Raw genomic sequence first — 27,748 nt, 5'->3', positions numbered from 1 at the left:
CATCTTGTCCCCAAGTAAATAATTCTTATGTTTCAACAGTAATCTGTAACAAGTATGGTTAAATGTGGTAGAACATTAAGCGAATCTACCAGGTTTACCCATAATCAAACTCTTCTAGAATCCTTGTTACCCTGCAGAAGCTTTCACTCTTTATTCTCCCAACCATTTTTCAGACCTGCCAAAGTGCTTCTGTTGTGAATTTAAAATTTGGTATTTTGAGATGGTAACAGTCTTTTAAATATATTAGAAGCACTGTCTTATTGGTTTAAACTTCCATATATGGAAAATAATCTATTTCTGTTTGTCTTCTATACAGGTTGAATATCCGTTACCAGAAATGCTTGGAACCAGAGGTGTTTCAGATTTCAAATGTTTTTGGATTTTTGAATACCTGCATTAGACTTACGGTTGAGCGTTCCTAATCTGAAATGTGAAATGTTTCAAAGAACATTTCCTTTGAGTGTCACATTAGTAGTCAAAAAGTTTTGAATTTTGGAGCATTTCAGACTTTGAATTTTCAGATTGGGGGCTCAGCCTGTATTAAAAATAGTTGAGTTCAATAAAGTAATGAAAACAAGTTGATGAACCAGAACTCTGTGACTGAATTATAAATCTCTGGCTAGGCAAAGATTAGTGGCTAGCTGTAGATGACTTTAAACTAAATTTGAGGCTGTGCCAAATTGAGATTCCCAGGGATTTTTAGAGGACTCATAGAAAGAGAGAAAAGGAAGAAATCTTGTTTTGCTATCAGGGCAGAGCCAGATCTTAAGGACACAAAGGTACAGCAATATCCCACGATTCAGCCTTCCAGTTTATGAGGACTCAACTCCTAGAGTCAGAGAGCACTTAAAAAGTAGAGGCAGAGAAGCAAAACATTTAAAGTCTGTTAAATTCAAGAGTGTGAAGACTTTGGTTTAAAATGAAATTGGAACAATGTTTTTAAAGAGAGATTATTTAAAAACACTGCCTATTACTCTTTATCATTTATTATTAATTAACATTGCCCATCAGTCATTATTACAGCATAGAGGCTCTATCAGTTTTTCAGCAGGGCAGAAATAAATACCAGCAACACAATTAACCAGGAAGTGTAAATTGACATTGGAGCCACGGTATGGCCAAATATAAAAGAATTCATCAACAGACTATTCCTTCTCTACCCTTCACAGAGTAGAACTACTTGTGTGCAGAAAGTTAGAATAAAGGGTGATTCTTCTGATAAAGTTTCAGAGGGTCCTTGGGCATTTGTAAAAACACCGTGTTCTACGGTGGCCCATCCTTTGTACACTAACATCGGAGGGACGTTGGGGGCACGGTGAGAGGCATGTATCACAATTGAATGAATAAATGAGTCTTCTATATAAGGCTCAAGGAAGGAAGCAATGCCTAGCCTAATTAGCAAAGAAAGAGATATGCCCACTTGTCATTCTTATTCAGAAGGCACTTCTATGTTGAAACACATTAAAATACAAGACTAAAAATATCAACCACCCCTCAACTAGCTGTGTAGTACCACAAAAGCAAGTATCAATCAGTCTGCTATCACAAGATAAATTGTTCTTGATTAGTCAAGATGAACTCCTTACTTTCAAATCCTATTGTTAATGTATATAAGGATGGAAGCCTCAAATTTAAAGCCAAAGGATGCTGGCAAACTGACACCCTGAGATAGTAAGAAATAGATAAAAGATTTTCACACACAGACTGAGAACAGAATAGGGAACCCAGAAATAAGACCGCACACCTACAATCATCATCTTTGACAAACCTGACAAAAAACAAGCAATGGGGAATGGATTCCCTGTTTAATAATGGTGCTGGGAGAACTGGCTAGCCATATGCAGAAAACTGAAACTGGACCCCTTCCTTATATCTTACACAAAAATTAACTCATGATAGACTAAAGGCTTAAATGTAAAACCCCAAACTACAAAAAACCTGGAAGAAAACCTAGACAATACCATTCAGTACATAGCCATGGGCAAAATTTTCATGATGAAGATGGCCAAAGCAATTGCAACAAAAGCAAAAATTGACAAATGGGATCTAATTACAGAGCTTCTACACAGCAAAAAACAAAAACAAAAAAACCCTGAAAAACAAAAAAACTATCAAGTAAACAGACAATTTACAGAATGGGAGAAAAATTCTGCAACCTATGCATCTGACCAAGGTCTAATATCCAGCATCTATAAGGAACTTAAACAAATTTACAAGAAAACAACCCCATTAGAAAGGGCAAAGGACATGAACAAACATTTCTCAAAAGAAGACATACAAGTGGCCAACAATCATATCAAAAAAAGCTCAACATCACTGATCATTAGAGAAATGCAAATCAAAACCACAATGAGATACCATCTCACACCAAGCAGAATGGCTATTATTAAAAAGTAAAAAAAAAAAAAAAAAAAAAAGCTGGCAGGGTTGTGGAGACAAAGGAACGTTTTTATACTGTTGGTGGGAGTATAAATTAGTTCAACCATTATGGAAGACAGTGTGGTGATTCCTCAAAGACCTAGAGACAGAAATACCTTTTGACCTAGCAATCCCATGACTGGGTATATACCCAAAGGAATATCAATCACTCTGTCATAGAGACACTAGCAAAGACATGGAATCAACCTAAATGCCAATTAATGGTAGATGGCATAAAGAAAATGTGGTACATATACACCATAGAATACTATGCAGCCATAAAAAGGAATGAGATCATGTCCTATGTGGGGACACTGATGAAGCTGGAGGCCACTATCCTTAGGAAACCAATGCAGGAACAGAAAACCAAATACCACATGTTCTCACTTATAAATGGGAGCTAAACAACGAACATACACATAGACACATAGAGGAGAACAACTCACACTGGGGCCTATCGGAGGGTGAGGGTGGGAGGAGGGAGAGGCTGAAGGAAAATAACTACTGGATACCAGGCTTAATACCTGGGTGACACATTAATCTATATGACAAATCCACACATCCTTTACATGTACCCTTGAATGTAAAATGAAAGTTTAAAAAAAAAAGATTACTTTCAATTACTGAAAAGGAAGTTGGCTAACAAGCTAACAAAAATGTGTCTCCTGTGACTATACATGGGACTACTAAGATGAAAGTGCATCTAAAAATCTAGCAACTTACATGGCTGTATGAAGCCTTTGGAGAAATAGTTGGCTTCATCTCGCCAATTCTGCATCTTGCTTTGGTTTTATAGGTTTATCTGAAATACTTAGAACCAGAAGCATTTGAGATTTTGGACTTTTTCAGATTTTAGAATACAGTAAGTCCTCACTTAACATCATTTATAGGTTCTTGGAAACTGTGATGTTAAGCAAAACAACATAAAACAAAACCAGTTTTACCACAGGCTAATTGATATAAACAAGAGTTAAGTCCCTATGGCATTTATCTGGTCACAAAAAATCACCAAATTTCTAAATAGTGACCCTAAACACTTCACATATTAAACACTGAAATAAAATGTGAGCTACACATACAATCCAGAAAGATTATCATTACTTTTTCAGGTGGAGTTTTGCTCGTCACCCAGGCTGGAGTGCAATGGTGCGATCTCGGCTCACTGCAACCTCCTCCTCCTGGGCTCAAGTGATTCTCCTGCCTCTGCCTCCCGAGTAGCTGGAATCACAGGTGCCCGCTACCACACCCAGCTCATTTTTGTATTTTCAGTAGAGATGCGGTTTCACCATGTTGGCCAGGCTGGTCTCAAACTCCTGACCTCAGGTAATCCACCCGCCTCGGCCTCCCAAAGTGTTGGGATTACATGGTCACATTTCAGAAAGATTAATAAAAACAAGATAATTATTAACCCAATTTTTGGTGAACCAGTGAATGATGGTGGTAGTAGAGGTAGTAGGTTAAATCAAGGAATAAATGTTTTGCAAAGTGAAAATTGTAAGGAGCACACCCTATCACCAGGCAGTTCTGCAACAATGACAAAGACAGCAGGTTCGCTGAGCGGTTTCACACTGCATCCTTTAACTGCCGTGCCTTTGTATGATTACTATGTATCTTACAAATTTTTATTTTATGACAATTTGTATTCATTCATTCATTCATTTTCCAACCTGCTTTTTGCAGTTCAAGGTCACAGCTGGTCAGAGCACAAGACAGGAACCCACCAGGGACAGAATGCTATTCTATCACAGGGCACACTCAGACACACGCACACTCATTCAGACTGGGACAATTTAGACACGCCAGTTGAGCAATCCTCCCACCTCAGTCTCCTAAGTAACTAGGACCACAGGTGCGCACCACCATGCATGGCCAATTTTTAAATATTTTGTAAACGTGGGGTCTCCTTGTGTTACCCAGACTGGTCTTGAACTCCTGGGCTCAAGTAATCCTTCTGCCTCGGCCTCCCAAAGCGCTGGGATTACAAAGAGCCACTGAGCCCGGCCAGTGTTTTTTCTTGTCAATTTTATGACAAAACACACTATTTGATGACCTGCTGTTTTTGTGTTATACTTATGGTTATACATCTCTAATCCAAAAATCCAAAATCCAAAATGCTCCAATGAGTGTTTCCTTTGAGTGTCACGTCTGCGCTCAAAGAGTTTTGAATTCTGGAGCATTACAGATTAGGAATGCTCAACCTATGCTAGCTAGATTATGCGTTTCTTTGCTTGTGAGCTTTGAGAATCTTCTTCTACCTTTTCCCACTGTATAAATTTCATTAAAAGAACAAAAATTCAAGAACAATCCAAGAAAGGAAAGAGATGACTTATTAAATGTATTCAGGCTCTGTCTGATCCCCATTAAGAGGTAAAAGAGACACTAAACATCGGTAAGTGCCTATTATTTGCTGGACACTGTGTTAAGCATCTGTCTCCTTTATTAGAGTTAAGGTAAACACTATTTTTATATCTGCTAATGATAAACCCGAAAATGCTCAATTTTAAAAGGCGAGCTTTTAGAGGCAAAGTTTTCTAACCCATTTCATTATTAGACAGAAAGGAGGCATCAAGAAAGGACAAGAATGAATAATGAGTTCATCCCAGACTTCTAAGGCCAACACTTGATAAATAATTAGGAGTTCACTAAAATAGTGAAGAACATCTCTTACATTAGGTTTTCTCACAGAAACTGAAGAACCAAAGATCTCTAAACTTTGTCTTATGATGGATTATTTAAAAAGTCAATATTTAGGATAAGGCAGATGGAAACAGAAAAAAAAAACCTTAGAATTTAATTTAAATAGAATCTGATGCTTAGTATGCATTTTCCCAACAATAATGTAATACCACAGAAAAACTAGACAGCAAAGTTAAGGCACTTTCATTATAAAATGAGATTAAATGAAACTATAAGTCTATCACAGGAGGTAATGTTGCCTACTTGGATTTGTCTTGAGACTTTTTAACAGGTAAGACAATGTCACATTTATCTGGAATTACTGAAGGATCAGGAATCATTTTATCACATAAATGGGTTTTTTAAATACTGAAGTTTATTAAAATCAAAATAAATTATTTAAATGGCTTATCATAGAATAACAAAAAATATATGCATCCATGATGTTACACAATGCTTTCCTAAGGATTCCAGTTTACTACATACAGCCATATTATACACGACTTAATTATAAATCACTTTCTCTCTCTCTTTTCCCTATTTCTCATCAACTCTGTGAACCACTGTAGTTATGAATAAGCTGTTAAAAACTCTCCAAAGGGCAAATGCATAGCTTTTGTGCTGAGCTGAATGACAACTATATGAGGTGCTATGCGAGATACTCAGGGCTTTTTCCCCAATGCAGTTCAGGGTAAACAGTTCTGTATTCAAAAAGACTGAAGTGGTGGGAAGACTGGTCTTTGATTCTGTGTAGGGTCACCATACTTGTTAGCATACTTTTATAAAAACTACAACATCTAGTAGTTCACTCATGCTCTGTGTAACTTCTTAGCAGGTTTCATCTATTAGTAAACAATTGTGATTTAAAAGGTTTTCATCATTCCTGTGTAGTATCAGATCACCACCTTGTGTCAGAAACCTGAGCAAATAGCAGACATCTATATTTTAGATACCTTAGTTGTCCAAAGCTTTACTGTCCAGTCAAATGATGAAGTGACAAAAAGATGTGAGAAGTCTACTGCTCCAACAGCTGCATGACAATGGATGCCAGTGATTGGTCCTTGATGCCCTTCAAACATCTCACTGATTCCAGCTTTGCTAATTTCATAAAAGTGAAAATGTTAGCGAAGTCTCCTATAAGTAGACCAAATACACACACTTTTTATTATAGGTTTATATATCAGGCCTTCACTTAATTTTGACAGACTTAACTCTGTGCTCATAACTTATCAGAATTAACCTTGTTGAGTGTTATTCCATCCACATTTAGTAATACTACAAAAGCAGTAAGTACCTTTGGAACTGTAAACATCATGCTGTTGACAACAGACCTCAAAAGTCCAGTATCTGAAATGGTGTAATAGAAACAAAGATACACTACATTTAAGAGAGACAATCAGGGCTACTTTTAAATCAAAAGCTTTGAAGTGAAGGTGATCTATATTTGAGATGAAATCTGGGCAATTTTTTTTTTAAAGGAAGCAATAAGGTACAGCTAGACGATTTCAAAACAGACAGAATGGAAGGAGAAATATTACTCAGTTTAAAATATGTATGACATTACTGTACAATTATCAGGAGACTGAACTAATGCTGAAAGTCCAACTACACCAAAATAGATAACAGCTGAAAATCTCATTTATAAGTCTATAGGTCAATATTGGCATGTGTATATTGTATTTGTAACTACTGAATGTTCCTGCCTATCACTAACTTATGTGAGTACATGCACACACACAAAACCACAACCCACAAAATCTAGCACACATCATGAATGAATCCCAAATTATCTTTTATACAAAAAGGTATTTTTAATTTTATGTGCCTGAACACAAAAAATCCGTCACAAATAACAAGTAGATCTATGACAGATTTGTACTTAAATAAGGCAATTTGTTTCAATAGGATTAAAGGAAGAATTTTAAATTATTGCAAATTCCAGTTTAGGTTTACCTGCCATGGCGGCATGCTGTGTACACAGAACCTTCTTCACTCCCAACAACAAAGTTGTTGACATCTCCAACAGGGAAGGACATAGATGTCACAGCTACTGCTTTTGACTGTTTATGAACCAACTCCATGCTATCCTACATAGAAAAACCTGAGAAAATTAGTTTGTAAACTTGCAATGTTAAATTTCTGTAGAAAAACTTCTAGTCTTTGATTGTAAACAATTCTTTTACTGTATTATTTACATAAATCTACCTCAATTAAATGAAGCAGGTTTCAAAGTAAAATATATACATAAAAAACTATATTAAACATGCTTCAGCTTATAAACTGTTGTAACACTACTATAAAACAGTTTATGAGAAACATAAGTTGAGGTATACACACATGTAAAACATAACATTTACCTCAAAATTTCAGTTTCCCAAGTATAACCCACCTGTGGATGGGAAAGCATGTCCAGACTCCATGAACAAATTTTTCCATCAGTAGAGATGCTAATCAGATTGTGAGCATTTTGTGTTCCAACAACATTCACACAATATACAGGGTGCTAGAGATATTAAAAAAAAAATTTTCAGGGATTATTTTACCAAAAAGCAAAACAAAATTTTTAGTCTAATTATAAGCATTCTGTTTATTATCAAGTCCCATAACTTGTGGGTATTCTTAATGTGAAGTTTGCTATTAACAGAAGGTTGTCACAGAAGACAGATGAGTTTCCAATAAATCTCCAAAAAAAAAAAAAAAAAAAGACGGCCTTCATTCTTGGTTGCTAAATGGTGAGGAATTCATACACCAAAGGAAGTGCATTCTGAGATGACTCTGATGGCCACTACACTAAGTATTATAGCTAAGGGTGAAGGAGCACAGAAGCCTAATGGAAATAACCTTATTTACTTACTGTGTGTGCAGCTGCTGACAGTGGAGTTCTTTGCACTGGAGTTCTTTTATTGCTACGGTTATCCCAAAGCACAATTTGGCCTGAATATGTACCACCAACAACAAGATTTGGATGAAATTTTGCAAATGTGGCAGACATCACAGCTGACTGCAAATAAGTAAGATTTTCATACTTGAGATTCAAATGAAAAAAGCCTGACAAGTTCTAAAAACCAATCTATTTCCGAAATATTTCTTTCTTCATTGTATGATATTAGAGGTTATAAAAAACTAACTAAATTAATTAAAAGTTTTCACTGTTTCAGAAATATAAAAATGTATCTTTAAGATATTTTTTGCTTAAAAGTCCAATGTAATGGCTGTTTACATAAGTAGGTTTAACCAATTTATCAAAGAAAGCAAAAAGTTATTTAACTATAGTATTAAAAAGATAACTAGCCCTGCATTAGCCTCTGAGACAGTAATCTAACAGTAGAGTACATGCTAGTTTGATTCAAGTAAGTGTTTACTCAAGATTATGACATTATTAAAATATTTTAACTTAAGCAACCAGAAAAGGCTTGCAAATTCTAACCTACTAAATCTACTTTAAAAATCTGCATCTGTTTTCTACTTCAACCATATGTTTCTACTTAAAACCATTTAGTTCCAATTCCTCAGGCCATGTATAAGTAATTCAGTGGGCCAACCATCTAATTGTATATTCACAAATAAGTTCCTGGGAAACTCCCTGTAGGAAAGACATTTTATAAAAGATTCCTTTTATACAGTCAATCACCATAAAAGAAAATCACAACTGCAAAGGACTTTAGGTGTGATTAAACATTATAAGAGATGTCAGAAAAGCTACAAAAGGCAGATCATGTTGAACTGAGAAGTCTTCAGTTTTCTGTTAACATCTGTTTGCAAATATGGAGTGGTTTAGTAAAATGCCAATCCAATGAAATCATTATGTTGACAAGAAAAGAAAAAAGGCACTTGTCTTAATTCATCAATGAATTCTTAAACTTGAGGAAGGGAAGACTGTTAAAAGACCACCATACCTGGCAGTGAAACACATATTCTGGGGTAGTTTTTTTGTATTTCATATTCCATACAAGGGCCACACCATCAGGCTCATGAGGGGCATCTTCATTGTTATTATAAGAAGCCACAAGTAACTCCGGATACTGCTCAGAAGAATCAAGAGGAAAAGAAAGGCTATGCATTATAATAAGAACTGTTTTATATTCCTAGTCATTTGTCTTTATCAGATTATTATTCTGAAAATACAAAAACCTAACATTTCATCAAGAGAGACATCTCTAGCGTTACGCTCACTGGGACATTAGTACAATTTTAAATTAGAACAGTTAATTATTTTAAATGTTTTAATGTTAAAACATTTAATTAAAATATGTGTCCAAATTTTACACAAAGGATTTGGTGAGCAACTGAAATTAGTAAAACTGGCCTATAGCATCAAGTCCTGAATTTTAAAAATAAACAATGCTTCTAATCTTTCTTCTAAAGTACATAAGATGAGTATGTTAACATTAGAGCCATCATCCAATTAATTTTAAATAATACATATTGATTTATTACACAAAATTCCCATAATTAAAATAAAATGACCTGCTAATTATAATTTTAAAAATGAGTTAAGAGCAGCCATTTTGTTGCATTTTACCTGAGATGACCAATCCAAACAACTAACAACCCGATGCTTCGACCAACGTTCGTCAAAAAATTGTCGATTTAATGACAGTTTAGCACCTGCTTGAATCTCTCTACAAAAAAAGACCAACCCCCACAAAAGATGGTGTTATAATTTTTATCACTCTTAAAGTAATTTAACATTATTGAAGCTAAAGATCTTAGCAATTTAACATTACCCTTCTTTGTCTTCCAAATCTCTCCCACTGTAGTCAAAGAAGATGTTAATCTGCTCAGAAAGAGCTCTTTCTACAATTCTTGTAGAATGGTCAAAGAAACTTAAAAATTCCTCAGAGTGCAAGATTTGTTGCTTTTCTTCTTCAGTCAGCTCATGAGGGGGAGCTGGAAAATAAATAATTTTTTGAAGTATGATTTATGTCAGGCAAATCACATCAACTCATTATCACAGTATGGATCAATGAATGTGGGGTTTTCAATCAGATTCACTTATTTGATTTACAGCACTTCATACTGCTTTAATACATAAGTAATAAAAGGAATCTTAACAGAAATCAACAAAATTTTTTAAAGTTTAATTCTTTAAGATACCTTTACTATCATTTTCCTCATCTTTCTTTAAAGTTTTTTCTTCTTCAGGTTCAATAGGTGGTTTAGGAGCCACTACATCATCATCTTCCTCTTCATCTGAAAAAAAAAAAAAAAAAAGAAGGATATAATAAATTATTTTAATGAAAATAGCTGGTAACTTTTGAGACAGTATTTCAGAAGGTATCACAACTCCCAAGATAAAAGCAAAACTAAACCACGGACAGGACAGAACAAGTACAAATAATAGGGATTTTTATCAACATAATCAAATAATTAAGTGGAACCTCTTGGTTTTTATACATACCTATGTGGTACCTCAGCAACAGCCACCCTAAATTCTGTAGCTACATAAACTGAAATAAGATATATAAGCAACTAGGATGAATTCCTCATGAAGTCTCTAAAAGCTTGCAAGCATTTATCATTCTAGACAGAACAACATGCAACTCCTGCATAGTTTTATATAGCATGCTGACACATTAATGCTGTAGAATGAGGAAAATCAAATGTCTAAAATAGCCTACAGAGCTGGCTGCTTACTTGTGATCTGAAACCATCAGTGTCTAATGGGTCTTCATATGGCATAAAGATGGCTTACATTAACTCTCAGGTTGCTATTTGAGAGGCAGATTTTGAAGATAATAGCTGTAAGACCACATTTTCTATTCTGTCATTTTAAATGCAAGTCTCATCATCTATTGTTACATGATGTGGCAATAAGCACTTAAAATAATGTTTTCTTAATTTGAATAAAAGTATACATTGGGATAATATACAATGTTTATAAGACTTCTAAAAAATTACTAAATCTCTTACATCCCAAACCAGGAAGTAATTTAAAATCATTTATTTTAAAATGTTATAGAACACATAACCCTGCCTACCTTTTCTTTTGCTACACACTGAGATGGGTTTTTATGAAGAAAATGTTTATTTTTATTGCCTAAACACATGCGTTATTTGTCTATAAGGGAAAAGCAGCAGGCATCTGCAGCAGAGTGCAGCTCAAGTAATGAGAGCCTATTCAATAAGGGGACTTTACTTGTTATAGTCATTTCCCTGACTCATGTAAAAAATTATCTAAAACACACATACATACGACGTACACAAAAGAATGGTCAAGAATGGGAACCAGCTGCCAAGTCATGGTCCCAGCAGCCAGGCCAGCTGACTAGATAGCAACAACCAGATGGCACTGCTGGGATTGTGTCTTTCTGCTACAAGGTGGCAATGGGATGGCATAACATTCTTCCGCTTCACTGCTTCCAATCCTGTGTCTCTCCCCAATGGCGGGTCTGTGCAATTACCAGCACTCCAGGAGGCCTAAAGACAAGCCTTTACCCTGCAAACAAAATGCAGCTTGTAGGCCACACCAGCTGCCAAACCACACACATAGTGTTAGGTTTAGAGAGCTATGAAAATCTTTCTAACTCTATAGTATAAGCAATAAAAACATAACTGTACCTGTGGAAAGAAAGCTTTAAATGACACTGTATAATGCACACAATGATACAACCTCCAACTTAATCAAAATGATAATGACGTATGCCAATCCTGCATTACTTGAAATTGAGCGATTTTTACGTTCTGACAAGTTTACAGAACTAGGATAAATGGCACGAGTGATTTCAATATATGCTCATACTTTTGAACCAAATGGTGAAGGTTAAAATTTTTCCTTTCAAGGGCCTCAATCAGCCACAAAGGAAAACAGTAATCACTGTCTTTTCAGCCAGCCCAACCACATTTGTCAGCCCTTTCTCCGTCAATGCAGCCAGAGCAATCAACCTGCCAAACATTCAGAATGGAAAAACAATCTGAAAATACAGGGTATAATGCACCTGCCAGTGAAAATGGCCATTTCAAGAAAAGCTAGTGATCTCAGTGACCCTGCTGAGGAGGCAGTGGTGCAAAGGGGAAAGAACACGTAAAAGAATTCTTAGTGATCGCCACTCTCTTGCACACTGACACTTCCTTACAAAGCATGCCAATTACAGCTTTTGTGCTACTTAAAAAAATGAAAAGCTTTTTGGGGCAAAATAATCACATAGAGAAACAGAAAGACACTACTCCTTTTTAGATGAATTCTCATATGCAACGAATTATTAATCTGAAAATAGTATAACTGGTAGCAATTCTATACTACATTACTCAAGCATTAGAATGAAATTCTTCCATAAAGTCACCTGCAGGCGTAATGTAATAAAATAATTTTATTACATTTAACTTACAAATTGTCTTTTAGAATACAGGACATCTACTTCAACTAAAAATTCACTGTAAGAATATACATATATTCTCCACTTTCTGCTAACGCTACCAGTTACCCTAATCAAGTTTGTTTACTAGTAGGGTTCACTGTATGTAAATCCTAAAATCAAAGATAGGAATTTTGAATCACCCAGGACGGGTCATTCTTGAGCACTGTGAATTATAAATTACAGCCTCCTACCCACATCTTATTCTTCTCCTTCAACTTTGTTGTATTATACGGCCTCTAAGTACCATTTCCAATGACAGGTGTCAAATTCCTGTCATAATGCATATGGTCAGTACTTTAGTGCTAAGTGACCTCATAATTTACATATTTAACAGAAAAGATCTTGTTTATAGACACTCTTTTCCTTTTAAAATTTAAAATGTAGATGAAATATGTCAGACAGTGATCTATATCTGTGTACTATACAGCATGTGCCATGCCTGTTTGTCCATATAAATTTTTTCAGTTGTAGCTGAATGATGAGTATCAACTATTTAAACACATGCTCTCAGGGTTTTATTTTAGAATTAAAGTACATACCCTCCCTTTCTACATAGATTAAAACCAGATTTTAAAACTATCATTGGTACTTAGGCTTCATAAAAATGATTAAATTTCAAGGAACATAAAAACAATGCTGTTCTTAAAAACTGTAAAATGCAATCTTTTTGCTGTAAGGTTGATCTTAAATAATTATCAAACTTACTAAATATTTGACAAAAATGCTTAACATCAATAACATCAGATTAAAGAATGTTCTTCTGAAACAAATACGCTTTTCTTGTTATAAGCTAATATGATAGCTACCAAAGGACTATTAACATGGCCAAAAAAATAAAATTACAGTTCTAAAGATTTTCTAATCTAGTCCTTATTACATGATGAGCTATATTTAAAACTGGAAAAGACTGTAACAGAGCAGGAAGACTGAAAAATGGGGCTGCCATGTCACATCAATTTATTGATGAATATTCATTACAATATGCTAAGTGGTTAACTCCATGCTTTCTCTGACAAGGAATCTAAGGTTATAAACTGAGCAGTAAAGAGTGCATAAAAGTAGCAGTTACTTTTAAAATGACAAATCTCTTGTCAATGAATGCTAAAACTAGGTTTAATGAACCACTGAATTTTTACTGAGTTAACATCAAAATTGTGATGTATTTTGGTGAGACAGAAAGAAAAGCTGTTTTGTAAATTAAGCTGCACCTAGAAATAACACCAAAGAATGAAATTCCAGTTGTTGGAATAACCTGTTACAATGGAGTAGGTTAATCAAAGTTAAATCATCTGTGAAATGGGTGGCTTTTGTTAAACTGAAGGAAGGAGCGTTCAGAGCAAGTTTTCTCATCTGTACCTCATTTAAGATACATTTTACATTCAAGATACCTTTAAGATAAGCTAAGAGTATGTCACAAAGCATACTTTGAATTATTTTAAAATATTACAAGACATTTAAAAGGTAATACAGTATCTTAGAAAATCCTTACTGAACAAACATTGCTACTTATGAATCTATCACTTTTAATGATTCAATCTCAATAGGAAGTGAAAAACAAATCCCATCATTAGTGCACTGGCGTTCAGGAAATATGTTTGTTGTCCATCAATTTACTAATGTAGTTTTATTATAACGGTGCATCCCATTTTAAGATAATTTAATATCCTATGAAAAATTCCTAACTTATAAGGTAGTCTGATTATTCCTGGTATAAAGGAAGCTGACACTGAATTCTAAAAGTCAGGACATTTGCTGCATATAAAAATATGATTTGACTTATAAAAATTCAACTTATGAATAACTTCACAAACATCTATGAAAATATTAGAGGAAAATGCTTTAATCATTAGTTTAAAAATACAGATTACATAGGAATGATTTTCCTTTAATATTTTCAAAAAATCCCTTCTTTTCTGGGTGAATTTCATTTTGAATCACTCTATTTCAATCCATTTGTCCATCATTTCATCTTCTTATACCTTACTCTTTAAAATCAAATGTATATTAAAGAAAATCTTCATTGGGACAAAGCTTCATGAATGTATCAATGGAATCCATTCCTTTTCTTTTTTTACACCGTCTAGAATAAGATGCAAGGTCACTTGGCTTTCCTTGGCTTTTCAACAAGGGAAAAATACACAGCTGACTTTTTAATCAGAAATGATTTCAATATAGATATAACGCTAGCTTGGGGGGGAAATAAGAAACGACTAATAGTTTAATTATACCACTTCCTTTAACACAAAATTTGTCTCTCTGTAGCCTTTTTTTTTTTTTTTTTTTTTGAGACGGAGTCTCGCTCTGTCGCCCAGGCTGGAGTGCAGGGACCGGATCTCAGCTCACTGCAAGCTCCACCTCCCGGGTTTACGCCATTCTCCTGCCTCAGCCTCCCAAGTAGCTGGGACTACAGGCGCCCGCCACCTCGCCCGGCTAAGTTTTTGTATTTTTTAGTAGAGACGGGGTTTCACCGTGTCAGCCAGGATGGTCTCGATCTCCTGACCTCGTGATCCGCCCGTCTCGGCCTCCCAAAGTGCTGGGATTACAGGCTTGAGCCACCGCGCCCGGCCTTTTTTTTTTTTTTTTTTTTTTTAAGAGATCGGGTCTTGCTATGTGCCTTGGCTGGCCTCAAACTCCTGGGCTCTAGTGATCCTCCTGTCTCAGCCTCCTGAGTGCCTGGAACTACAGGCACACACCACTTTGACCAATCACAGTCTTTTTTATATAAAATTTGGGTTTCATTTTGGCAGTATTAGCATTCTTACATACGTCATGTTATCTGTGATCTCATCAAATATTACATTTTTCTGAGGCCAGGGTTTCAGATATGCTGGTTAAAGTCTTTCAATCAAGATTAAGAACAAATGCTTCAATTTTCAATTATATTTATATTCTCATAGGTCCTCTGAGGGTTAAAACTAATTTATTAAATGTGTTATTCATTCCAGAATCTTTTAAAAATCCATTTTAATTAATTATTTATTTGAGATAGAGTCTCACTCTATCACCCAGGCTTGAGTGCAATGGCACAATCTTGGCTCAATGCAATCTCTGCCTCTGGGGTTCAAGCGATTCTCCTGCCTTAGCCTCCCAAGTAGCTAGGATTACACGTGTGTGCCACCACACTTGGCTAATTTTTGTATTTTCAGTAGAGATGGGGTTTCACCATGTTGGCCAAGCTGGTCTCAAACTTCTGACCTCTGGTGATCTGCCCCACCTCAACCTCCCAAAGTGCTGGGATTACAGAAAAATCCATTTTAGATAAGGACGATGTATTAACCAGAAGGCATACAAATTTGGTCTTCTGGGAGAGAATTCCAAATGTTAAGATCATGCAATAAGTGATTACAAGATATTCACATATAATAATTTTCTACACACTATGAAGCTAATCAACAGGTATTGAAGAAAACATATCTGGCTACTAAGCCAATACCAACAGTAATTATAAACTCCTTCACAGATAAGAAAGTGAAATGGAATAAGAGAAATGGCACTTCACTAGAAATCAAGTACCAGTTTCTGGATGTATGCCTGATATTCTCTCAGACGGTGGACTCAGGCTCACCAATTAATCCCCTTAAACCTCAGTTTCCTCAGAGATAAACAAGCTGATTAGATTAGGTAACCTTCAGGATTTCTTTTTCCTTTAATAATCTTTCAAAAAAGTAGCAAAATTAAAAAAAAAACCATACAGAAGAAGTGAATAAGAAAAAATAATGCCATTTTTCAAAAGAGGTAAAACTTTTAAAAGGTAAAGAAAGTAACTTTTTCAGGAGCATATCTGTGGGCACCATGTTCTTGCCAAGAGAAGCTTTCACCTGCTGAGAAGAAAATTGACTGAAGTCACATGGTACTAGTCAATTTCATTCACAGTAGGTGCTTTAAGACAGCAAAGCACCGCACTTCAGAGACAGTACTACCAACTTACAGAGTAAACTTGAAAGCAAGAAGGTGGCCAGAAGGTGGAAAAAGAAAAACAAGGCAGAATAAAAACTGCTTTTTTAAAGGAATAGGCTTGGCCATTTTTATTTAAAAAAAGAATACAAAAGAAAGGTAAGAGTTAAGTCTATGACCAATTTTTACCTTCAATTTGGTAAGTTACATTACTTCTGCAGGGATTTTACTGCCTACCGAAGTTCAGTTTGCTGTCTGTTACACGCCAATTGTGATTTCACCAATTTTGTTTTACGGTGAGTTTTGGAATTCATTACATCATTCTTAAATGGGAACCAACCAGGCAAAGTTTGAGAACCACTGTATTAAAGTGATGGGTAAGCAAAAGAACAGTTAAGCACACAGTGTTTCCATTATAAAACCTTAATTTCAAGGTTTTTCTCTTTCCTTCTTTCTAAAACTTATAAAAATTTGGGAAAAGAAACTTAATGTAAGAGGTCCTGACATGAAAGTAACTATAATGAGAGAGAAAAGAAATTATCTTATTTTTTCCCCAAAGGATACTGCCCAAATATCTCATTTTTATAAATATTTCCAAAGGGTAAGGATACCTCCATCGTATCAGGACGCATTTTTTTCCTCCCCTTCACTTATATACCTCAACCTGTAACTAAAAGGATGACAAATCCAAAGAAAGGATAAGCTAGTGCCTCTATATGGAGCAAATAATCTATAAACATGTAGAATCAGTGCTAGATAATATAAACTAAACAACTTACTACAGGTTACTATAGAAAAACAGGAGTTGCTACTTCAGTGGCGAGAGAAAGTACACCTTAGAATCAGTCATATTTGGTTTACAATCACAGCCTACTAGCTATGTGATGCTCGATAAACTAACTCTTTCAGTTTCAGCTTCTTGGTGTGTAAACAAAACCAATACCTAACTTTCAGGGCTTTGGTGACAGCATTACTGATGATGTAAAGTGTCTCATACTATGCCTGATATGTGGTAGGCACTTCTTGGTGTTATAATTTTTAGTCACCAAGTTAAAGAAGTTGTTTGGAGACATATTCATTGGAACCAAAATATTAACAATGGGTGGTACACAGCAGTATCAAAGACATTTCCTCTCTATATCCTTTCTGTACTTCTAAATTCTCTATGATATACCACTATAGTAATTAGAAAAAAAATTTTTTTTAATGAAAGTCTTGGCTGGATGCAGCGGCTCATGCCTGTAATCCCAGCACTTTGGGAGGCCAAGGTGGGTGGATCACTTAAGGCTAGGAGTTTGAGACCAGCCTGGCCAACATGGTGAGACCCCCATCTCTACCAAAAATACAAAAATTAGCTGGGAGTGGTGGCGCACGCCTGTAGTCACTGCTACTCAGGAGGCTAGGAAGGGAGAATAACTTGAACCCAGGACGTGGAGGTTGCAGTGAGCTGAGATGGCACCACTGCACTTCAGCCTGTGTGACAAAGTGAGACTCTGTCAAAAAAAAAGAAAAAAAAGGCTTCACTTAAACTGAGTATAACTATATATATAATAGGCATTACTCAAAATACTTTCAGAATACTTTATATTTGAAACAATCCAAAATGCACTGTACCATAAGTGTAATAGTGTAACTAAAAATACAATCTCCAAATTATCAGATGAAGAAAAAGGCCTAAATTTATTTTTTTAAATGAGTTACGGTGCCTTCGTTTTGGCTATTCTGCTCACTTTCTGAGTTAGCATATCTACTAATGTAGCTCCTAAATGGCAGACATAATACTCACCAAATTAATATACTAGTTAACAAAATAATATTTTCTAGAAATTATAGAATCCTGCAGTATTAGTATTCTCATACTGACAGCTCCACACTTTCTTTCCTTCCTTTTTAAAAAAAGTTGCTTATGTCTCAAGCAAGTTTATCATCAGTGTTTTTCTTCTGTTAGGATGAGGACCTTGCATCTACAAAAGCTATCTTACCAACCAATGGAGCAGCAGGAATGAAAAACAATGAATACACAGAAAATTTACATGGCCAAGTAAAAAGTACTTGGACATGGCCGGGCGCGGTAGCTCATGCCTGTAATCCCAGCACTTTGGGAGGCCAAGGTGGGTGGATTCCCTGAGGTCAAGAGTTCGAGACCAGCCTGGCCAACATGGTGAAACCCCATCTCTACTAAAAATACAAAAAATTAACCGGGCATGGTGGCAGGCACCTGTAATTCCAGCTACTCAGGAAGCTGAGGTGGGAGAACTGAGCCAAGATGGCGCCACTGCACTCCAGCCTGGGTGTCAGAGCAAGACTCCGTCTCAAACAAACAAACAAACAAACAACTTGAACAAAATTTCCTCAAAATTTTGAAAGTGTAATTATATGTATCATAATGTTGTTATCCCCTTTTGAGAAGAGTGAAAGGAAAAGTTTAATGTATTTATTTCATTTCCATCCTCAGAGCACAGCAAAAGGAGAATAGTTAAAAGTGTCTGTGATGATCTATTATTAAGTCAAAAGGTTGTAAACAGCTACAATCCTAATTTTTTTTGAAACGGAGTCTCGCTCTGTCGCCCAGGCTGGAGTGCAGTGGCACAATCTTGGCTCACTGTAACCTCTGCCTCCTGGGTTCAAGCAATTCTCCTGCCTCAGCCTCCCGAGTAGTTGGGATTACAGGCGCCCACCACCACGCCCAGCTAATTTTTGTATTTTTAGTAGAGACAAGGTTTCACCATGTTGGTCAGGCTGGTCTTAAACTCCTGATCTCAAGCAATCCACCTGCCTTGGCCTCCCAAAGTGCTAGCACAGGTGTGAGCCACCGCACCCGGCCACAATCCTAATTTTGTTTTAGGTATATGCAAATATGAAATTTTAAAGATTTTCTTTGGCAGTAGACAGGGATTTCAAGGATTTCTCCTCGCTTCTGCTTACCTGTATTTTCTGACTTTCTGCAATGAATATAACTTTTGTTTTTCCTTAATGGAGAAACATGGTAATTTAATTAAAAATTTAAAAATACATTAATTCAAACATTTGATAAAACTTCTATTCCAAAATTGTTAACAGCTCTAAAATCCATAACTCATTTGATGGTAAACTCTGACATGACCAGAGGTAAAGCTATTTATAATCATTACTTCTCTCACTCACTATGTTCACATGCTTTGCTGCCAAAATATTAATGCCCAAAATACTACTGGAGTGTTAACATATGATATACATGTTTTATTACTTTTATATAATCTGAAAAATTCGGAATTCTAATAAATATGTGGCCCCAAAAGCTTCAGATAAGATACTGTGAAGTGTATTAGGGATCTCACATAAATCTTTTTTTTTTTTTTTTTTGTATGATATAAATTCATTAGCCTTACTGGGAAATGAGATCATAGTACTTTATGCTGGAATCATTAGCTATTTGCAATGCTTTCTGGTTTAAGAACCAAAGGGTCTCCACATTCAATAGGTCTGTGCATGCTTCCCCATATTATACACAAATTATAGGCTACTAACTAATCAACACAATAGAGCCACTATACCATAAAAGAGAAAGTTTAAGAATTAAGTCTAGATTTATTCATTAGTATGAATAACATCAGGGTACAGTGTGCTATTCAGAAATAATTTACATGACTTTGTTTACTATGGGACCCACTCTCTTTTGGGGAAGAATTATGCTCAATGACAGAAATAGAACATTCTTAAGCTTTTTGGCTTCTAAAGGCAGTATATATTAATGACAAAATAAGGGCTGAAAGACTTAAATTTATGTCAACAAAATTAAGAAACCATACATACAGCTTACAACATTAACTTCTAGTAAGTTTTAAAACTCCAAAAAAGGAAGACATAAATACAGAAACTGTAAAGCATTAGTTTTCTCATATTTCCCTAAGAAAATATGCCAAAATACAAAAGCAAAAAAGAAATAAAACAAAAATCAAAGGAAGAAAAAAAGAATCTATGTATTTAACATAGGTGCTCAATGACAATTATACTAAGGATAGATACTCACCTTCTTTGGGTTGAGTCATAACTGGAGTCTGAGTTTCCTTTGTATATGTGACAATTTCTCGAGGAGGAAAGTCGACTTGAGTGATTTTAGCCATTCCAAGTTTAATAGGTCCTCGTCTAAATTCAGTAAATACAAACAATACATTTCAACTACATCAAACCATGTTATTTTCAAAAATTAAGAATTAAACAGTCATTTGCACCCAACATTGTAATTTCAATCCATTTTATTCAAGAAATTTTAGATTAACAATTGGCTTTATTTTAGCAAAAGAATGAGAAGGTAGCAAAAGCAAAAGATATTTCTGAATCATTCAGTGTTTTTATTTTTCATTTTAAAAGGGCAAGTAATTTCATTATTTAGAACAAATGTGTGGGCAATAATGCAGTAAGAGAATAGGAACTTCAGAGTGGACCACTGAATAAGGTTGTTATAAGAACTGGTTTCAGCTGGGATATGGTACTTTCTGGGTTTTTTTTACAGAATCAGACATGGATATCACTCAGACCACATTTAGTTGATCTCGCCACTAGGAGAATTCAGCTTTACGACTGAAAAACAGGTTTCTACTGAAAGCTTTTTTTCTACTTATATTTGGCAGAAATTGAGAATTACACTATCAATTTGGACTTTAAAATGAAATATTTAAAACTTTTAAATCTCTAATCTCTGCATGATCAATACTGTCCTTGATTCATATATGGACAAACTAAGGTGCAGATATTCTACTTAGACTAAAGCAACAGATCTTTTGAATATCATAAATCTACTAAAGTCACTTCTGTTTAAGTTAAATACAGGGAACACATTCTTTTTTGACAATGAAAGAGAGCTGTGGCTGAGGAAAATGAACCAAAAGAAAAATATATTTTATTAGCTATCTGGAAGATCTTTTATTGGTTTTATTAGATGTTTAAATTCGAAACCAAATAAAGTACGCTTCCAAACTCCCAAAAAGGTTCTCAGTGATGAAGCTGCCTTAAAAGGATACACAATAAAGACACTGCTGCAACTTTCAGAATATAAGGCAGGCTATCACTGGTAATCTAACTTTTTTCTTATGTAAATATTCTTTTCATTCTGTTTAGTAACTAAATCCAAGCCCTATACAACCTAATAAAGTATTATAAAGTATAAAGTATAATAAAATTAGTACATTTAAAAAATTAATGTTCCAAAATGTGGGCCGTAACAATTTTTTAATGTCTTTTCTAGTTTAGAAATAAAAAAGAAAGGGAAAAAAAGTATAGTCAAAGAATTAAGTGGACGATTTAAGTAACCTGAAGTGATCTAGAAGTCTAAGAATAAAATTTGAAGACACTTTATATTCTGATTTTTAAGATGCAAATTATATAAAAAGTAAATCACTCACATAGCTGGAAAAATATTGTCAAGCCTACAATATTAGGAACAAATTACCAACTTGAATGCATACAGAGTCTAACAGACAAAAACCATAATATTAAACAAACAAAATATTCCAAGATTTTATAGGAGGAGGTGGGTAGGGAAGTAATACCTCACTTATCCAAAAGCTACTTTTACTGAAAATAAGGAAGCAATGGGAGGCAGCGGGGGAAGCCTCAGTGTGGCCAATACAGAGGGCTTCCAGTTCATGTACAAGAAACTCATATTTTTCTTATATGCCTCAAATCAAGGCTTATTTACCTTACTTTAGACACAATTTCAAAAGGTATATTCATATGTTTTAGAAGCTGTAAATTATCAGGGGAAAAGGGCTATCTGAGTCAGGCAAAATGGCAGCAGCAAACATTTATAATTTGCATTAGAATCTAGAATAAATAATTGAATGAATGGATGAATAATCTTATCTCTATGTCAACAAAATTTTAAAAAACCATACATACAGCTTACAGCATTAACTTCTAAAAGAACAAGTTTTAAAACTCTAAAAAACAAAGACATAAATACAGAAACTATAAAGCATCAGTTTTCTAATGTTTCGCTAAGAAAATATGCAAAAAAAAATATAAAAGAAAGAAAGAAATCTATTTATTTAACATAGGGGCTCAATGACAATTATATTAAGAATATTCATCCATACATTCTATGAATAATCTATTCATCCATTCATTCACTCATTTATTCTAGATTCATGAATAGTTTTATTCTAGATTCATGAATAAATAGTAATGAATGAATGAACAGTGTAAGGACCAGTATCTCCGTTACTCTCAAAACCTTAGAAATCATCAGTGAATTTTAATACAGAAAAATAAATTAATATTCATATCAAGTAACCCTGAAAAGGTTCAATTACATGTAAAATATTAGAAAAAGTCTGAGAAGTTTTTCAATACATCATGGAAAACTTGTATTAAAAATACAGAAATAATTTTAAAAGTTTGGACACTTAAATGGACTTAGGGTACCTAGAACATCACATAGAGTATCCTTTCACTAAAGATACTGGATAAATGAGGTGTCACAGTAAAATGTAACTCTTGTCCTTACTACATGATACAATATTATAAACTTAAGCAAAATAAAATTAGGACAGTTTCACAAAGAATCAAATTCATTATAAAACAGGGAAGGTAAAAAATCTATTCAATACCCCAAATCGGAATCTGAGTGAAGCTGAAGAACTGATGGATCTGTATCCCAATGCAGCGTCCTAAATGGTTGTAGGACAACCATGAAGCATTAGCAAAAAAGGCCATAAGTTAGTCAAGCAAATACATTCTATGAATAGCTAAAGCTAAAGTACTATTCACAATTTAAAAACACATGTTCTGGTTAGTATTGAAAAAAAAAATCAAAAAACAAAACAAAAAATCCACCAGGTCACTCAACCATCTAGTGCATGCAATAGGCTTCCTATTGTTAAAGATACAAGCATACAACCCAGAATAGTTAAAAGACATTATGTGCAGATTATGGGAAACTAATATTGTATAATAATAGATCTGCTTTAGAACAACTAAAGTCACACAACCCAAGTAATTATTTATGGATAACAAGCTAGGCTATAAAATGGTTGAAATTTTAAGATTCCCAATGAAAACAAACATATTTAGACCTCTTTAACATTTTAATCTTCCCCAAAGCCTTAAATGCGTGCAGGAAATTGTCATACTGGTAAAGGAAATGAGTCAACACATAAGCCTTTTGGTAATAAAACCAAAGACTATCCCACTGGGATACAAAATAGCTAGTTTCCAAAATGTGACCCTTCTATAATCAATGGGTTAAGCACTGCCTTGGGCTTACATATCATCTGCTTAAAGAAAACAACTAAAGATTTCTGTCTCTAGGAAAAAATAGATTTTTCCCTGGAAAAATATTTTATGTTCAAATATCAATCCTAAATATTCAGTGATAAGTTTTAGCATCGCCTGCTGGCTAAGTAACTTACAGAGCATCTTTTCCACTTAAGCCAAACTTAGTTACTAATAGAACAAAAGGTACTTTATCATACTGACATTTATATAGGTTAGCAATATATAAGATAATTATGTACGATACTGTATAATGTTCACAGTCCCCACTAAAAAAAGTTAAGCACAATACATTTAGTATTACCATTTTTGTCAAATATATTTTTCACTTACGTAAGACATTATAATGTACAACTAGTTTTAGTTGCTGCAATGTTTTAATACAACAAATGGTTTCTCTACCTGCCTGTATAATTTATCAAGAAAAATAATAACGAACCTAGAGAAATCCTTCATTTTAAAAAATATAAAGAAAGATCTTGGAATTTAAACAAGGTTATGTGTATGCAATGTAAGAAGCAGCCACAGTGAAGATCTACTTTGTACTAAGCAATGAATAGCAACAAGCCTAGGCTTTGTTAAATCGAAAGTTCTATGAGATGGTCTCCAAGGAATGTTCTGTCAACAGCCTTTACATTATGTAAGTAAGAGCTCTGTTACCAATGACATAAAATTCCTTGTTGAAGATGTCATTTTAGTCTAAAATCAAGTAAGATTGTACCTCAAAATACAGCCAGTACTGAAAATGCACTGGACATACATGTACATGATTACATTTATTAGGGGCATCTTCAGGCATATAGAGTACAATTGCAAGTACAAAGCTTGAGAAGTAAACTGATCAAAAACGGAAAAATGGGCCAGGCATGGTGGCTCACACTGGTAATCCTGGCACTTTGGGAGGCCGAGGTGGGCAGATCACTTGAGGTCAGGAGTTCGAGACCAGCCTGGCCAACATGGTGAAACCTGATCTCTACTAAAAATCAGAAAGTAGCTGGTGTGGTATGGTGACACACACCTGTAATTCCAGCTACTGGGGAGACTGAGGCAGGAGAATCGCTTGAACCCAGAAGGCAGAGATTGAAGTGAGCCGAGATCACGCCATTGCACCCTAGCCTGGACAACAGAGCAAGACTCCAACTCAAAAAAAAAAAAAAAAAAGAAAGGAAAAAAGGAACAAGAAGCCTGGATTACCCCATTGAATAATTGTTCCTAAATTTCTGAGATAACAAATGTAATGCAGCTTCCTAATCTGCAAAGTTAGAGAGAGATCACTTCTCATGACCTTTTATATTTATTCATAAATTACCACCAGTCCCAACAGAAATTCTTGGCACTCAGAGTGATTCAAACATGTTTAAATAGCATATTTTATAATGTCTTATCTATTCCTACTCCCTGAGTGTACTAATCTTAGACCATCTTGGCCAACTGAAACTACATGTACAGGTGCATACACATATCTCACATTTCTTCATGCATTTTCCTATTATATTTCTTCTAACTGTCTTTATTCTTACATTAACATTGTGTTTGCTCAATATGAGTTCCTTAGGTTTCATTCTCAGACCTGGGCACTCTTTTTAAATGTCACATATTTAGAAATGCATTATTTCACTGCCAATATCACCATCACAATCATAACTGCCTCTATGAAAGCTGGATATGATTCAGTAGAATTCATCATTTTCTATTATTGTGTGTGCGTGTGTGTGTATACATAAAAAAGAATATACTTAGCCCTCTTGAAAATTAATGTTTCCAAGTGAGTCTGTGCTCTCAAAGGAGACAATGTACATATTAAGGTTAAAAAGATGTGGCTGGGTACGGTGGCTCAAGCCTGCAACCCCAGCACTTTGAGAGGCTGAGATGGGTGGATCACCTGAGGTCAGGAGTTGAAGACCAGCCTGGCCAACAGAGCGAAACCCTATCTTTACTAAAAATACAAAATTAGTTGGGCGCGGTGGTGCATGCCTGTAATGCCAGTTACTTGGGAGGCTGAGACAGGAGAATCGCTTGAACCCGGGAGGTGGAGGTTGCAGTGAGCCAAGATCGTGCCACTGCACTCCAGCCTGGGTAACAAGAAGGAAATGTCATCTCAAAGAAAAAAAAAAAAATGTAAGGTCACCTCACTCAAAAAGAGGATTTTTCTCTCTGTTAAACTCACAAGAAACGAATTTTGTATTCATTATCTAACAAGAACAAATACTTTAAAAAATATTAACTATTTGTTTTTGTGTTTTACAATTTATCATTAAAAAAAAACTACGCTTCACACTAAACATAGGTTAGCACACTACCCTTATGGCTTTTCAATACAGCCAACAGTATCTTTAAATTCATGATGTAATCACTACAATGTAAATTCTATGAAAGCAAGGACCATCAATGTTTTATCTTCTGTGGTAAGCCATAGTATTTAATAAAGTTGGTAACTTAATATTTGTTCTATAGACAAATAAATATTTTTCTTACCAGCATTACTCCCTCTATTAATTTACAATATTCTAAAAGGTCTCTAATAATCTCTGGCTTGTCCATAAAACTCATGGGGACATGTTTTAATTCACATTAATTTAAAAAACTTAAGTAGGTGTCAAAGTACTTTTGAAAGCAACCTTGCCAACACCGAATTAAAATAATCTACTATTCAAAATCAGGAACGATGAGTCATAATGTACACAGTATAGTATCTACATAAAATAATGTATAATATCAAATAAAGACATTTAATAAATATAGTAATTTTTTATATTGGGAAATATTTTTACTATGGTAATGTTGTAGAAGGGGGAAAAAAAACCCTTCACTTAAAAATGCCAGTTGATTATTAATTATCTAAAGGAACAGTGGCTGGGTGCAGTGGCTCATGCCGATAACCCCAGCACTTTGGGAGGCCAAGGTGGGTGGATCACTTGAGTCTGGGAATTCGAGTCCAGCCTGGGCAACATGGCAAAATCCTGTCTCTGCAAAAAACACAAAAATTAGCCAGGCATGGTGGCGTGTGCCTGTAGTCCCAGCTACTCGGGAGGCTGATGTGGGAGGATCGTTTGAGCCCAGGAGGCAGAGGTTGCAGTGCGCCAAGACTGCGCCACTGCACTCCAGCCTGGGTGATAGAGACCCTGTCTGCAAAAACATAAATAAATAAATAAAGGAATAATGACATATTTGTATAAAAATACAGAAGTACAAAATACGAAAAAAAAATTAACCTTATAAGTGAATGTACATTAGACAAATTGTCCTTATTCTGTAATACATACTATAAGCTAATAACATTATTTCTAAAAAGAAAATTTTGATTTTTCTTAAATGAAAGAGTTATGTCATTTACCTCCAAAGAGAGCATAGCTTAGATATGCAATTTTGGTTCTATTTGGAAAGCACTTCTCAAATTCAAGCTGGCAAGCTTTATGTGCCTTTTAATCATTAATGATAACCTGATTATTCAAGAGCTGATTGAAGTATTGAGTTTACAGATCATCTAGTCACTTGCTTCTTTTTTCTTGCCCTGTCTTTTAGATATTTATTACTGGTTTGCAACTTCAACTAGAGGGACTAGACAAAAAAAGGATAAAACTTCTAACAGTTTATGTCTTATTAAAAGGTGTGTTAGAGATTTTCTTGGTGAGGACATGCAACTTCCTGGCCCAAAATAAGCATTCTTAATCAGCTGTGGATTTTGACTACCTATGTTTAATTTCATTTCAGAAGTCAAAAAGTATGATACTATTAAATACTATTTTGTGTGTGTATGCGTGTGACAAAGAGGAATAAGTAGTGATACTTTTCCCAATATGATCTTTGAAAGAAAGCTGAAATCTTACTGAACTTTTGAAAAGCAAGACCCAACATGTATGCGGGATCCTAAAACAAACACGAAATGTAATTTTACAAGGAAGATGCAAGTTCAGGAAGGAATACTTGACAGTAAACATTCTTAATGTTGTCCTTAGCAGTTACTCCTTACTCTTGACATTTTATGCATTATTATTCACTCTCTTAATTAGTAGAACTAATGACTTAATAGAACAGAATTGAGCTGTTTAACAGAATTGTTTACATTTTCAATTACCGAATGGGGAATCAAGCACAAGAGAGAGGTTTTACACTGTTTACACCCAAAACATTCACATGATAACCAACAAAAA

General features: G+C 34.9%; 1 protein-coding gene across 11 annotated transcripts in view; it reads right to left on the bottom strand.

Annotated features, from left to right (window-relative positions):
- DYNC1I2 (dynein cytoplasmic 1 intermediate chain 2) overlaps positions 1 to 27,748 on the bottom strand; it is a 59,959-nt gene that overhangs the window by 12,167 nt on the left and 20,044 nt on the right. For 6 of the 11 annotated variants that reach the window (XM_025405308.1, XM_025405304.1, XM_025405306.1 and 3 more), the window contains exons 5-13: positions 20,356 to 20,471; positions 10,192 to 10,287; positions 9,822 to 9,984; positions 9,617 to 9,716; positions 8,991 to 9,116; positions 7,949 to 8,095; positions 7,484 to 7,597; positions 7,048 to 7,181; positions 6,048 to 6,192 (exon numbers count right to left, since the gene is read on the bottom strand). In XM_025405308.1, coding sequence (XP_025261093.1) covers positions 6,048 to 6,192; positions 7,048 to 7,181; positions 7,484 to 7,597; positions 7,949 to 8,095; positions 8,991 to 9,116; positions 9,617 to 9,716; positions 9,822 to 9,984; positions 10,192 to 10,287; positions 20,356 to 20,471 — 1,141 coding nt within the window. Of the gene's footprint in view, positions 1 to 6,047; positions 6,193 to 7,047; positions 7,182 to 7,483; positions 7,598 to 7,948; positions 8,096 to 8,990; positions 9,117 to 9,616; positions 9,717 to 9,821; positions 9,985 to 10,191; positions 10,288 to 20,355; positions 20,472 to 22,933; positions 22,994 to 27,748 lie in introns of all 11 variants that reach the window. The other 5 variants (XM_025405298.1, XM_025405302.1, XM_025405297.1 and 2 more) reach the window with 1 other exon arrangement.

This window comes from Theropithecus gelada, chromosome 12 (genome assembly GCF_003255815.1).
Source record: "Theropithecus gelada isolate Dixy chromosome 12, Tgel_1.0, whole genome shotgun sequence".
Taxonomy (NCBI): domain Eukaryota; kingdom Metazoa; phylum Chordata; class Mammalia; order Primates; family Cercopithecidae; genus Theropithecus; species Theropithecus gelada.
This window is presented reverse-complemented; position numbering and strand designations above follow the sequence as displayed.